Source organism: Lolium perenne, chromosome 5 (assembly GCF_019359855.2).
Source record: "Lolium perenne isolate Kyuss_39 chromosome 5, Kyuss_2.0, whole genome shotgun sequence".
Lineage (NCBI taxonomy): Eukaryota > Viridiplantae > Streptophyta > Magnoliopsida > Poales > Poaceae > Lolium > Lolium perenne.
In genome coordinates, this window is record NC_067248.2 from 131,358,233 (window position 1) to 131,371,284 (window position 13,052).

The following is a 13,052-nucleotide window of genomic DNA, read 5'->3' on the forward strand; positions in this document are numbered from 1 at the left end:
AAAAAACAAATATAACCCCTCAACTTTAGTTTGAGGGAGCATTACCCCGGGTAGGAGTTGCTTAAATATCATCTAAGAGAATTTGAACACGTCAGTATATCATTTTGCTTGTTTTTGTTACGTAGGATCGACATGTTGCTTTTTAATGCATCGCTGCAAAATGTGTGTAAATAGGAGGGTGTAATCGTTGATTGTGTTCGTACTCCTCTTATTCATTTATTTCATTTCTCCTCGTTGTTTTGATATTTTTGAACTCCCATCATCATCTTACAACTTGACGAAAGGACACACATTTCAAAACTAAGGGTTCTAGGTTTTAAAAGTTAGACGGATTTTCACATTATTGTTATAATTTGGGGCTAAAAAAGTGTATTCACTCGTGGATTGATGATCGTAACATCAATATTATTTGCTGACAAAAAAGACATAGACAATTGGGGCCGCTGACAGAGACCCTCCTCACTGTCTCGTCCCGCCGATGAGGCGAACATCTTCGTCGCCGGCGCCGGCGCTGATCGCGGGCGTCAGCTTTCGATTTCGGTTCGCCTCCTAAGGCGGCTCCGCCGGTGCCCGTGCTGACCGCAGCGCAGAAGCCGCTCTGATCCAATGGCGGCGCACCCGCAAACCCTCGTTTCACCATAAATCCCCTCGTCCCTATCCATCTCCAGTGAGAGTGGAGGCAATGGAGTTGCTCGTCGACGAGGAACCGAGGTTAGCACATTTCATGGCGCGAGAAATTCCCTCGCCTCTGCCCTCCCCATTTCGCTTACTCCATTTTGCACAGGTCGGGCAGGCCCATGGCGCTCGGGCTCGGGGAGGACGCCATGGAGGCAGTACGGAGAGCATTCCCCGGTCAGAATTTCGCCATTGATGTGGTGAGTCGAGCTTTCGGCCGGACGGATCCGGCGGAGCGCAGCCAACAGGATTCTTCTGCCTGTGGTATCACTGGCGCGCGTGCCTCAGAAATGCGTGTAGATTTGGAGCAGGCGGAGAACGCCGGACAGAGTTGCGCACAACAGGAATCGTCTGCCTGTGGAGTCCGTGGACCGGATGCCTCAGAAAAGCAGTTGAACTCTGAGGAGGCCGAGCGCGCCGGCCAGCGCTGTGAAGCCCCTACTGTGCCCACAGATGTAGGTACTGAAGCCGCTGCCGGCTGGAAACGCAGGTATGGCTCGGTTGACCTTCAGCCCCCTACACATTCCATCTCCAATGGATCTATTGTTCGATGCCTATTCTCTAGGCCTGTTTTTCTTCGTAAGTAGCAAAATCAATTGGTTGCCACAAACCTTGGTGCATATGAAACTGGAAATGCTAGTGCATCTTATTGGTTCACTAACTATCTCGCGAATTGCTGCTAAACAAATGTCAATAGGCCACATGGTTGTCCCTTCACCTAGCATTGCTTCAAATTTTAGAATTTTTTAGGTTGCACACCAGTATAGAATTATATTGCCTTTGAGAACCATGGCATAGCCGGGATGGTGGGCATGGGGTGAAATAAAATAACAATTTGCAAAATATAGTTACAATATGAATGATGTTCACTTATATAGTTAACTAGAACATTAAAGCGCGCTTTGCTGCGCCCGGCCATGTTGAGAAAGTTACAAAATATATATTTGGGGCAAATCAAAAGAAAATTCATTCTGAATTGGATGTACTTTAGATGAAAGATCGTAACAAATAGTGGCATGAAAATCCCAAAACAAAGCACTCAAACTCGGTACAACGAACCATTGTTTAGTAATCTGTGCCACAGTCCAAAGCCCGTTTTGTCATAACTTCCATGATAAGCTCATAAGATGAACATCAATATATTATTATAACGGCTTAGCACAATCTATCTAACTCGGGACTTGCACGGCTAGCAGATTTGATTTAGATCCATACATTTAGAGATGAGTCCACCAGGGAGCCTAGAACAAATTCCAAATTTGTAGTTATGACCAAACGGGCTTTGGACTTGCACCCTCAAACTCCAAATTTGTAACCCTTTCTTCTTGTATTAGCACAATAAAGTGGAAAATCCGTTGTCATAGGAGAAGGCAAAATATTTCTAATGTAATAAATAACGATGGTATGAACTGATGCGAACTAATAAAAAATCATATCCAGAATAAATTAGGCGTTGTTGTTTCTATGTTATACCCTTCAAAGAACCATATGTGTTGCATATAAGTTAGAAAAAATGACTTACAAAAGTTTGGAGAATCAGATATGACTACCAACAAAGAGCTAATACAGAAATGTCATAGAATATAGGGAAAACCTAATACAGTAATATCATAGAATATAGGGAAAACCATATGATAATGTTGTTTGTCTTTGAATAAACAAAAAAAAATTCAGCAAACAACATATTGTATATATTTGTATGTATGATGTGACTGCCAGGCCATACAGTTTAAAACGCATTTACGACATATGAAGGAGTCAGCAACATTATTTAGATGACATTAAAATAAACTAAACCTACTAGGAATTTAAATATGTGTAGAATGCAAAGAAACAACATCGATGGACAGTAGTACCAATATTTTTTCTTTGTATAAATGACTACATGCCCAGAATTAATACGGAGACCTTTAATTGGGTCAGCATTTACATCTGACCTTTTTCCCGTATGATTTTTTTCGTTGCTCATCATTCCAGATACTACCTCCGTTCAAAATAAGTGTCTAAGTTTTGCCTAGATACAAATATATCTACGCATTTTATTTGTGGATACGTTCGTATCTAAAAAAGTTGAGACAACACTTATTTTAGGATGGAGGAAGTAGAACCGATTGAGTGGTTTCATGTTTCAATTTTTCTTCACAAAAATAAATGAGATCTTGACTGGGATTCTCCATTCATGCTTCTGCATATTCATACCCAGGATATTGATCCGCTGCTACGATCATTGGTATGCTCTGCCTATATGTCGTGCATATATGCTCTGCATGTTTTTTCATTATGCTAAGAGTATCTTCTTAAACAGTAGGCTATGAAGCCCACGTCTTTGCAGTTTGCACGAATTGCCCAATCTTGGGGCAAGAGCTGGAGCAGAAAGATATTTTCACTAGTCCTACCAAAGAACTAACAGCGGAATCTCACCTGTTCAAGTAAATCAAGGTGACCCCAGCAAAAAAGAAATCAAAGGGTGAAATAAACCACAGATGAGATTACACGGCATGTGCTTCATACTTAAGAATGGGTGCTTGTAATTAGCTTACCTGTATGGCTTCTTGACTGGAGGATGCGCCCACCATATATAACGATATGGTTCACCGTCCACATCAGGCAGGACGGGCAGGGAGAGATCGGAATCGTAGCGGCCGAAGGGCAAAGCAGTGATGAGGAGGCGGTGGAGTCCTAGGGACGGATCGTGAAGTGCTCTCCTGTATTTTTCAAGCCCTCGAGACTGAATGAAGTTCTCTTCCTCTTCCTCTCTTGCGTCATCGACCATTGAATCCTTCTCCTCGCCGCCCACCATTGCCACCGAGCATCACTGCCGCATGATCCCTGGGGAATCACTAAAAAAACAGGGATTAAGAGAGAGAGAGAGAGAGAGAGAGTGACAGATATAAACCAAAACAATTACATGCAAGGGATGGAACGCATCACTGCAGGATCAAATCAAAGAAGAAAACATGAATAGATCGAGCAAACACAACGTCATTAAATAGGTAAGACGAGGCGGCCACGCAAGAAACGTCCACAACAATTGAAGGGCGGCGGTGGCCAACCATTTAAGCCATTAACTGCAAGAAGAAACGTCAGAGCAACGACATCATCGTTTCACCATTGCCTTTCCCCTACACCGCCTGTTACAAAGTAGTGGATTTGAGGCCCGTTTAACAGTTTATTGGCCCAATTCCTTGCATGACGCCCAGCTAGGTTTTGGGAGTAGCAGCCCTTGAGACGTTGGGTCGGCCAGAACAGGTGGACTGACGCAATGAAACAGCCCAAAACGCTGTGTTGGCTCCTAGGTGGTTCCATTATACTGTTTACTAATAACAGAATATAGTTACAAAGATAACAGAATAGTTATATTGCCTTCGAGAACCATGGCATAGCCGAAATGGTGCCCACCCGCCTGGGTTCGAGTATCTGCACTCGCAACTCAGGTTGTACTCACTAAAATCTTCCACAAAGATAAGCCGAGGGCCTCTTTCCTTTGCTCTCTTTAATTTTTGAATTATATTGCCTTCCAAGGAGCAACTGCCTAATGGATAATACCCTGTTAACATGCAACAAAGCCATATAACTCTTGCGCCTTATTGGACTCAGGGTAAGGCGAGGCCGTATCCCGGATGAGCGGGAACCAGACGCCTGTCGTGTAAGCGCGCTGGAGAAGGCATTGACTGGCTTCGCAGAGAGGCAGACTGATGCCGTTGTCAATCCAGAGGTGGGGACCTGCTTCGATTCGATTGAAGAGGCATATGATTTTTATAACCTCCATTCCTGGGAAATGGGGTTTGGGATTAGGTACGGCAGCAGCAGGAGGAATACAAATGGAGGTAAAACCATGCAGGAAATTACTTGTGGTCATGGGGTAAGAATACGTGTACATACTAGTTACTAGTACTTAGCTTTCAGTGGCAGTTGGCCCTGAAACATTATGCAATGATTCTGTTGCCTTGCAGAGTAAACGACAGGCGAGCGGGAAGTCGGGCAGGTGCGAGTGCCCTGCACTAATTAGGCTACTCAGAACTGATGACAATGGATGGTATGTCACCCAGCATAGGAAAGTGCATAACCATGCTTTTTCTAGTATGTATGGAAAGAAGGTGCATTGGCCGTCTCATAAGCATCTAGATAAGTACACCAGGGATTTGGTTTGCCAGTTAAGGCATGATAATGTTAATTTAGGTGTGTATGATACAATTGCTTCTTTTTTCGGAAGAAGGGAGAATGTCCCTTTCAGTAAGCGTTCGATCAGGACACTGTGTGGGGAAGTTATTCGTGAGCTAGCTGATGAGGATGCTAGGAGAACCACGGAGACTGCAGCTGCATCTGAAGAAAGGGATCCGAAAAAACATATGCGGGAGGAGACGGCAAACAACTGTACCGCTCCTGATTCTGCGAGTACGCTGGTTGAAAGGTACCCTGAGCAGGATGATACACAAAACTTTGAGGCAGGTAGGCTGGGCGATCTGATGTTAGCTTTTGGGGATTGTCACCTAGTGCTTAAAAACTGCACCTATGATGATCTCATCAACTCCAAGAACACCATGTCGGGTCTCGAGGATGCAGTGAAGGCCTTGACCCCCCACCTTAAGCAGGGCATCTTTTGTGACCTGTGGTCCAGTGCCCACAATTCTGGAGGTGTTGTGTCAGCGCAGGTGCTGACCATTAGGGACCTGTTCAGGTTCACACGGTGGCTCACAACTACCACAGGCCAGCATAATCTGCAGTCTGTTCAGCAGCGTTTCAAGCTGTTCAAATCTGGAAAGAATGTCTCCGAGCCTGAGGAGATGGCCCTCCTCCACCTTTATCAGGCTGCGAATGATGAATATTCAAGTCAGATGAGCAAGCTGCAGGAAGAAAGGGATGCGGAGATTGCCCACTATATGGCCAAGATCGAAGAGACCCGCAAGTCCTTCGATGTCAATGTTGAAGCTGCAAAGGTGCAATACCCTGTATCCGCTTCCTATGTTGCCCTGAACAGCAATGAGCTCCGTGGCCAATGCTGGACCATGTACCTCACCCACTGTCGGAAGGAAACGAAGGATCTGAATGCGCAAGCCTCAAACATTGTCGACAAGTATGGGCCAGAGGTGCAGCAGCGTCACCTATTTGAGTTTTGCAGCCGGGATGCCAACCGTCAGGCCCTCCTCGAGTATGGCCAGACAAAAGTCAAGAACCTGAAAAAGGCAGGAGTAGCCCGCGGAGAAAATACTCTTCATAGCTACATGAAGCTCCTTGATATAGAAAAGGCTTATGCGCTACTCGCTGCTGAAGAGCAAATTGCCACTGGGCCAGATACAAGTTGTGGTGGTAGTGATGATGAGGATCAGAGCAATAGAATCAACATTGCTGCAAGTGATGAGGCTGCTGAAGGTGATGAACATGATGGGGGTGAAAAGGCACAAGGATCTCCGCAGCAAAAGCGTCGTAGGCATGGTCAACCGTTTAGTGCTGACTCCTAAAGCATGTGACTCTTAAGAGGATCATGCGACTGAATGTTTCCTTATATATTATTGAAAGTTCAAGGCGGAGATGAGGTTCAGATCAAGTCGTGGGAGGACACGTGGATTCTGAATTAACCTCTTTGTGAGGTATATTCAAATCTGTACAATGATTATAGTACCATAAGCATCTATGTTGCCAAAGCTTTTCAAAAGGGCTGGTATGTTTTCAGGTTCAAAATGGTGATTTTGGGATGTATAAGCTACACTCGGGGCAATATTCAGTTGATATCTTCTCAGATTTTCGTTTTCGAATAGTGACGGCAATCCATTGGAAGGTGACCATATCAGGGCAATGCTAGCACGTTAACTCTATATTGCTCTCTGATTCATAATGAAGAAAACTGTAGACAGATAAAATTCCTGCAAGAGTTAAATTTCTTGTTTGTTGATGTTTAAGGAGCGGTTTTCTTTGTGGAAATGATCTGACGAGAAGAAGCGAGAGGGAGTCCTTGAAGTATTAGTTCTGTACACATGATGAACCAATGACTCATCTGATGTTTCCTTGGCCAGATGCAAGATATATTTGACAGACAATAGGGGTACTCTCGCCACAAAAAAAATCTCGATATTGATGGTATTTCATATGCTTGAGGGATGGACATGCAAGCAATTCAGAAAACTTTGGCAAGCTGTTGGAATAATTCATCTTATCTTACATTGCTTTTTATTTAACAATTGTATTTGCGGGTTGTTGGTGTTCTCTTTATGTGTGGTTTTGCTTACTAGCTTGGCTAGTATTTGCCAGTAATCCACGGACCTCATGAATGTGCCTCTAAACCATGTACTGGATCTGCACTTTGTAAGTAAATGAAGTTTGAAAGGTTCATGGATATTATGCAGCATAATATAAAACACTGCAGGTGAGAGGCCAGGGTGGACATGGAGATCGTGGAACCTATGAACCATGCGCCAATGCCCATGGAGAACCTGGGTGGGGCTGGAGGTGAACAGGTCAGGAAAACCAAAATGATCGAGGACGTCAGTGTTTCAGTGCACATCGCTGGAGATAACCTATAGCAGGTTCGGAGGAGCTAGCTGGTGTTTTTACAGGCAACCGGCGATCAAAACGGGTGGATTCATGACTATGCATGCTATCTCTCAACAAGTGTATGGATGAACTCATGCACTAGCAACATCATTTGTATAACGTACTCTGAAGAACATCACTCAGCAAACATAAGAGGGAAAATAAAAGAAATGTTATCTGAACATCACTCAGAAACATGGACATTAGCATCATGTGGTATTTTTTCACTAGTGTCAGTAGCCCACAATTTAGCCACATGGGGTGAGCTTCTTGTTGCCTGCACCGCGAGGGTTCTCATCCTTCCAGTCATCCCATGCCCTTGCTTTCTCCTCTTCGGCGTCCTCGTCATCTTCGGCACGACTAGTATCATCTTTGTGCCAAGAGGAGGTGGCCTCTTTAATTATTTTGGCAGTGTTTTCTTGCCATTCCTCCATAATTTTCATTTCAGTTAATCCGGCTTCTTCTATGCTCATTGTCGGCATCCTATAGTCCCATGCAGGCAAAAAGGCAATATAAAAACTGAATCAGAGAGTAGTCTGCATGCTTTGCAAATGATACCGCAAACTGTCAGAACAAGACAATGCAACACCACTTCAGAGAACAAAACCTACAAATAGTTTAACATTCTAAGAAAATATATATTGGTTTCTATCAGTAATAGTTGGGGTAGCAGCCACTGCTCTCGCTCAGCCCAATTGGGTTGAAGGCCTGGCCTCTCCTCGGGATCGGTTGTCTCTTCTAAGTAAAAATGCCACGCGTGCTAGTGTGTTAGTCGAGATTTTATATAGATGCAGAAGAATAGCAGAAATTCATATCTGATCTCTGGCTCATATGCTCCTGCCTGAGTAAGTAAATTGAAAGAAAAAACAGTAAATAAAATTTTAAAGATCTTTTTACAATGAATATGAACGTGTTTCCTAACTGCACGCAAAATCTCACTCAGAAAAGACATGGGTGGTGGTCGGTGTAAAATAAACAAAATTTGGTGCACAAAGTAATATCATGTGTGCCTATTTAAAGCACTCTGATTTGTTTTTTTCAGCGCCCACCACATGTTCATGTTTGTTGTAAAAAAAACGTTTTTTTAAAACTTGTTCTGCTATTTTTTCGATTTTCTTACTCAGGCAGGAGCATATGAGCCTGGGAGCCAAAACACCTTTTGCCCGAAGGGTAGTAGTATCTCTCTACTTTGACCTCTTTGTCATAAACTATGACTGCATCTAATGCACACGTCCAAATGATTAGCTCAACATCATAAGCATATTTCCATGTTCACATCAGGATTGGAAATATGCTTAAAGGCAACTGTTGCATGTTTAGGGAACTTATATCGCCCTTACAGATGTATTTTCATCTTTCGACCCTTTTCCGTAACAATTTTAAGACGGTATTATGGGGAGCTTTCTGCCTTTATCAAACATCAAAACATAGTATCAGTCTCCAACTAACAAAATCAACAACCTTTTCAATATTTAGCAGCAAAACTAACAGAGTTAGGGACGGAGGCAGGGGGTTACCAGGGGATCTATGACTTCAGATAGAGATGCAAGTGGAATCCTGCTAAAATCCCACTTATAGTTCATTTTGTAAAAAAAAACCACAATGAACTATAAGTGGGATATTGGTGGAATCCACTTGACTTGCTAGAATATTAAGGCATGGGCATATTGTACATTTCTCAATGCAACAAAGTAGTGTTATGCATTACAAGTTGTGAAAAAAAATGTTCATTCCACATTCTTCCACAGCAGAAAAAAGATCACCAGCAGCATACTATGTCATTGGAAGCAGTATAAGACCAGTTCAGAAACATACCTGTAACTAGGCTGAAAAACTTGTGCCGCCATTCTTTCCCTTTCACTAGTTAGTCCCCCGCCAACAAGACTTGCAGGTCCAAATATCATGGGTTGATGTTTGTGGTCATGAGCTTGTGAAACGCTTGCTCTACCTTCAATGACGTCTTGAGCAAAAGTGGCACAAGTAATTGGATTAGCTGGCTTGGAATATTCTGCTCGGCTGGCAGCATTATGGTGCCATGCTTCAGCCTTTTGTGTACGCTCGTCGAGCATTTCACGAGCAAATGCACCGCCGTCCTAAAAATCCAAAAACATGCATTATTTTAGAAAAGAAAACTCTATGTACATACAGATCATTCCCTCCATTCTGAATTATAAGATGTTCTAGCTTTTTCTAAATTGTATGTATCTAGACGCATTTCAGTGTGTCTGTTCACTAATTTCAGTCCGTATTTAGTCCAGATTGAAATATCCAAAACATCTTATACTTCGGAATGGAGGGAGTAAAACACAAGGGAGCCAAATAAAAAACAATAATATATGCAACTGTTTTTCTCTGAGAGAAAGCTTAGTTCTATTCTGAAAAGTCACATTCACAGGGCCTAATAGTTAATTATTATTCATAACTAACCACAAACCGTTCAACACTGGGAGAAACTCAACCGATTTTTTTTCCATAAATAAGAGTTCAGAGAGATGATGTGCACCCAAGGAGTTTGTCAAACAGACCAATTGTAAAAAAATTATCGTAAGCATATAAAGCAGGCACTCCCACCGTATCAGGAAAGACAATTCTAAAAATATTCCACAGAAAAGAATAAGCCTAAGATGCGATTGATTGAGCTGGTAAGTTGCTTCTAATAGTTCTTTTACCTTTTCTTTTCTTTCCTTTACAGCCAGAAGCATTTCTTCTTCCTTCTTTAACATGTCAACAAGATCAAAAGCCTACAGAGGCAACAAGAAATAAGTCCATCTGAAGTCAAATAATATTCTCAAAAAAGAAGCACGACAAATCAAGATATTAATAATTAACCTTGCAGAGAGCCAGTGAGATTGTAGCTAACCAAGCCTGCAGCATAGAACAATAAATCCAATTTGTATCAGAAATTCATAAGTTTTTGCCTGATTAGAACCAAACTACCAAAGTACATTACAGACTAACATTCTAAAAAGATGCGCTTGGGAGTTGGGAGGCACACATGGACAAGACCCAAAATGCTTGGATTGACAATATCCCAAAAGATTGAGTAAAAATTGCAGGCTGCACTGGAATCTTAGATACAAACAGTCATGTATCTTTTCACATGGCATTGCCATGATTGCAAAAGCATTTCGCTTTGCACTAGTATAAGGAGTTGTGACACCCAAGCGTGTATACGATGTAACACACTAGAGAATTCTTTGCGAGGGCCTAAGGGCATCAGCCAACAAGTGCATAGCCGTATCAGAGGACCAGCCGTATATGCATGTTCATGCACTTATCTATACTTAAGTAATCATCTCATGCATGTTATCTACCAATTACTCCTATGCAGCCTTAGTAATTTAGCAATCATCTGCCAGCTCATCATGAGGGATCAACTAGCATATACAAGCAGCGTCCAATCCATAGCTGACAGGAACCCAGATTATTCGAATTGAGGAATGAAGCACAGGACGTAAGTCTTCAAGTCAAGTATATACCTCTTCGGGTCACTACTTTGGGAAGATGGGTCGCAAAGCAAACAATTTTAGGTGAATGTTCCCGTTCCCGGTAGGATATAGATTTTTTTCGCATTAAAATTACAAGTTCCATTCTTTAGAGGTTATAACATGAAGACCCTGGGCCAGGGTACAAAGTGTAGACCTGTGATCTCGGCCTCTATGTCCCAACCAGCAAGATAGTAAGGGTGGTGCAAAGTGAAACAGATTTACAAATAGCTAGCAACCTAGCGTTATCTGATAGAATTATCTAGACCTGGTGTTTTGCGCCAAATAAACCAATTTACCAAATGCAGTCTTCATTCTACTCAAAGACTAATGTAGTCATGTGAAGAATGAGAGAAACTAAACACAATAGGAATAACGAAAAAGATCAAAATTATTAGACCTTTTGCGAGAGAAGTAGTACTATGGTAGAACTCTGGCACTAGCCTTGACATGTATTAAAGTGGGGAGCAATTTAGCGCATGTGGTCGATCCCCCATTTGTTTTCAGTAACCTAGATGGAACATCAGATAATTATTATAACTAGATTAATCGAACTATCTCGGGTTGAACTGAACAGAGCTTTATATTTCAGTGTATCAAACATAATTTATAGTTGGATCCTTTCGGAAATATAGAGGTCATGCTGTAACTCTACAATAAATGTTGGTAGTACAATCTTACAAACAAGGTCAGATCAACAAGTCATGCCCAAATACACAATACTAACCTCTCTTTCTTCCTCTCCACCATCCTCAAAGTCATCTTCCTCGCCGGCTTCAATCGGAGCCGATAAAGCAGCGGCTCTCAACGATCGCCCACGCCTTTCCTTCCTCTCTCTGATCTCTTGGAGCTTTGTTTCTGCAGCCTTCTGCCGCCTGAACCGGGCAACCTAGCTCAAGAATTAAGGGAAACTGAGTAACCTATATGAAATCAAGTAAAAAATATAACAAGAGGGTGAGCGACCTATGCGCCCCGAATTTGCATGCTTATCCCACATTAGAGTCTCGTGTAGTTGTTGGTTGAGTCCTAAAGATTATATGGGGGCAACAGGCTAACCTTCTGTTCTCTTCTGTTTGCCGCGGTTTCAGGCCGCCCCTGTCGAGATAGCTCGAGCTCGTTCTCCGGGACAAGCTCCAGCGCTTCGCATGTAGAAATGAACTCCTGCATATCCCAGCAGGAATGATTAAGATGTGATCAACGGGTGATCTCATAGCACACACGCGAAAGCCCCTGAAGAATGGATCATGAGTAAGTGTGTGCGAGATCAAGTAAACCGTGACGGGCGAACCTTCAAATGATCCTGTGCCGCCTTGAGAACCGGAATCCGGTCCTCCTGCTCCACCTGCTCGGTCATTTCACCGAGGTAGTACGGCACCTGAGGAAACCAAACAATCAGAGGTCATACAACCGCGGCCGTTGCACAGGTAGGCATGAAATGGGGATGGAGCTCAGATGCGGCGGCGAGGACTAGGGTGGAGAGGAGATGGGGAGGCCATACGAGTAGGTACTTGAGGTTGGCGGTGGAGACGTCGTCCTTGGTCTCGTTGGAGGAGAAGAGGCCGAGGTTGCTGACCATGTCGTCGCAGCGCCGCAGCAGGTCGACCCCCCTGCGGATCCCTTCCTGCCAAGCAAAACCGAGCGCGTCAGGAGGAGGAGGAATAGCGCAGATCGAGGGACGGCGATCGGGGAGGGAGGGTGGAAGGAAGGGGACCTGGTCGAGGGAGGAGCTGGAGGCGAGCGCGTGGAGGTGGGACGCCCTGTCGAAGAGGGCGGGGAGGGGGAGATCGCCGCTCTCCGCCGGCCCCGCGTGGAGGCGCAGCTGCGCCTCCATCCTGCTGCCGACCTCCTCCACCTCGGTCATTTGCCTCGCCGCGGCAGGAGCGGGAGCGGGAGCGGGAGAGGAGGGAGATCGCCGGCGGGTAAAACCCTAGACGGACGAAGGGAGCAGAGTCGCCGGGAAGCAGAAGGCGAGCGTCGGGGAGGTAGGCTCTGCTCGGTTTGGCTTTGGCTTTCGGCTGGGCGAGGATGCGGTTCGGGTCAGCCAATCTGGCTCTGGACGACCGGAGCGAATGTTCCAGACACAAACGTGTGTTTGGATAGCCGCAAATCTCATTTCTTGTGTCTATAACAACTAGTTAGCGTGTACGTGCAACGCACGTCTTCATCCAAGCAATCATGTGCCTGAATTTGTTTTTCAAAATAATGTTATCCAGAATATTAAAACTTTCCTTTGCTCCATTTTAAAGCTAATACTGTATTACTCTGTACTCATGATATCAAATGTTTGTTACGGTACGGAGCAACATCATTCTACTGAGGCAGTCAAATATCAACAATCAACTACATAGTTAGGTTTAGATTTTC

The 13,052-nt window shown here is 43.9% G+C and overlaps 2 protein-coding genes across 3 annotated transcripts; one reads left to right on the plus strand and one right to left on the minus strand.

The window, feature by feature from the left end:
* The first annotated feature begins 446 nt into the window (after positions 1-446).
* LOC127302670 (uncharacterized) lies at positions 447-6,412 on the plus strand. 2 transcript variants are annotated; one of them, XR_007853055.1, is made up of 5 exons: positions 447-711; positions 785-1,165; positions 4,273-4,537; positions 4,629-6,263; positions 6,347-6,412. XR_007853055.1 is itself a non-coding variant. In XM_051333210.1 (4 exons), exons 1-4 carry the CDS (start codon positions 683-685, stop codon positions 6,132-6,134), a joined length of 2,181 nt encoding a protein of 726 aa, XP_051189170.1. In that variant the 5' UTR covers positions 447-682; the 3' UTR covers positions 6,135-6,412. The 2 variants fall into 2 exon arrangements, 1 of the variants encoding a protein (XP_051189170.1); XM_051333210.1 differs by having other exon boundaries at positions 4,629-6,412.
* Positions 6,413-7,235: 823 nt separating this feature from the next.
* Positions 7,236-12,708, minus strand: LOC127302671 (PP2A regulatory subunit TAP46). The gene is made up of 9 exons (XM_051333211.2): positions 12,400-12,708; positions 12,187-12,309; positions 11,977-12,063; positions 11,745-11,849; positions 11,416-11,577; positions 10,033-10,068; positions 9,873-9,944; positions 9,019-9,296; positions 7,236-7,686 (listed from the first exon to the last, which is right to left on the minus strand). Exons 1-9 carry the CDS (start codon positions 12,547-12,549, stop codon positions 7,452-7,454), a joined length of 1,248 nt encoding a protein of 415 aa, XP_051189171.1. The 5' UTR covers positions 12,550-12,708; the 3' UTR covers positions 7,236-7,451.
* Positions 12,709-13,052: the final 344 nt, after the last annotated feature.